This window comes from Diabrotica undecimpunctata, chromosome 7 (genome assembly GCF_040954645.1).
Source record: "Diabrotica undecimpunctata isolate CICGRU chromosome 7, icDiaUnde3, whole genome shotgun sequence".
NCBI lineage: Eukaryota > Metazoa > Arthropoda > Insecta > Coleoptera > Chrysomelidae > Diabrotica > Diabrotica undecimpunctata.
This window is the reverse complement of record NC_092809.1, coordinates 105,277,080-105,278,595: the sequence shown is the minus strand read 5'-3', so window position 1 is coordinate 105,278,595 and position 1,516 is coordinate 105,277,080. Positions and strand designations below refer to the sequence as shown.

Here is a 1,516-nt window from a genome sequence, read left to right as displayed (position 1 = left end):
TATTTTTTAACACAAATAGAGCTACCTGAAAGAGCAATAGTGGGATATGTGGCGCCCTTTATTAGTTACATTAAAGTATGTATAAAATTATAATTTATCCTACTCAAAAGCATCTAACTGTAAATTTTTGTTTAAAAATATTTACAAACGTAAAAGTTATAGCGAAAAATAAAATTTTAAATTTCCACTTTAACACCCTGTATCCTTCTTAATATCAACATTTTATTGAAGCAAGTTGGCTTAAATCGTAATATTTTAAAGTGCAGAATCTACGGTTTCTGTTTGTACAATTACTTAAGGACCACTCTGTATATAGAAGTTTTTTTGTAAACCCATATATGATTTCATATTCATGCAATAACTACAAACTGGAAGATTTTTTGAAAATCCATATATGGTTTCGCATGCATTATACGAATATACTTTAATCAAATGTTGACAAACAAAAATACATTAAAGAAGTAAACGTGAATTTTGTAAAAAGTTTGTTTCAGAATTAAATTCTTCTACACCAACTAATAAAGTGTGGCAAATGGTACGAAAGATATCCGGGAAAAATACCCCAAACCACATTAACTTCTTAGAAGAAAAACAAAAAATATACACCTCCCCTCTAGGCATAGCCAATATTCTAGCTAATAGTTTTGAAAGATTCTCAAGCGATGATGTTCTTCCTGGAGGTTTTTTGATCAAAAAAGAAAGAGAGGAATCCAAAGGTATTGATATACCGCCTGATGACCATTCTCCTTTAAATTATTCCACAACCATGGATGAATTAGAATACTTACTCAGTAATACCAAAAACTCTTCTCCTGGTCCTAATAACATCCCTGAAATATGTCTTCAAAAACTTCCTTCATCTGCAAAGAAACACTTGCTGAATATCTATAATAATATATGGAGACATAGCAAGTCTCCAAAAATCTGGAGTTCATCTATCGTCATCCCTATTTATAAACAAAATTAACCAAAATCTCTGTCACATTCATATAGACCTATTTCTCTAGACTTGTGTAATGTGTAAAGTTCTCGAGAAAATCATATCCAACAGATTAATGTGGTTTTTAGAAAATAGTAAATTACTTGCCCCGGAACAAAGCGGATTCCGGAGAAATCGTGGAACACTGGATAATCTTATTAGTTTAGAGTCTGAGATTCATGAAGCAATGGCATGTGGACAAAAATGTATCGCAGTATTTTTTGACATAACTAGAGCATACGATACAGTTTGGCGACATGATATTATTCAAACACTTAGTCGATGGGGAATAAAAGGTAATATAACACAATTTATAAAAAATTTCCTATCTTATCGAACTTTTAATGTACGAGTTAAGGGTACTTTATCTAATACAAAAATTTAAAAAAACGGAGTTCCCCAAGGATCTAATTTAAGCGTTTTCCTATTTCTTATTGCAATAAATAATATTATCTCAACTTGTGACTTACTAGTATAAGCTAGACTCTTTGCAGATGACTTAATCATTTTTGTTAAGGGAATAAATGATAAACCCTT

General features: G+C 30.8%; 1 protein-coding gene across 1 annotated transcript; it reads left to right on the top strand.

Moving 5' to 3' along the window:
• The first annotated feature begins 532 nt into the window (after positions 1 to 532).
• On the top strand, positions 533 to 967 carry LOC140446581 (uncharacterized). The gene has a single exon (XM_072539147.1). The coding sequence runs from the start codon at positions 533 to 535 to the stop codon at positions 965 to 967; it is 435 nt and encodes a 144-aa protein (XP_072395248.1).
• The last annotated feature ends 549 nt before the right edge of the window (positions 968 to 1,516 follow it).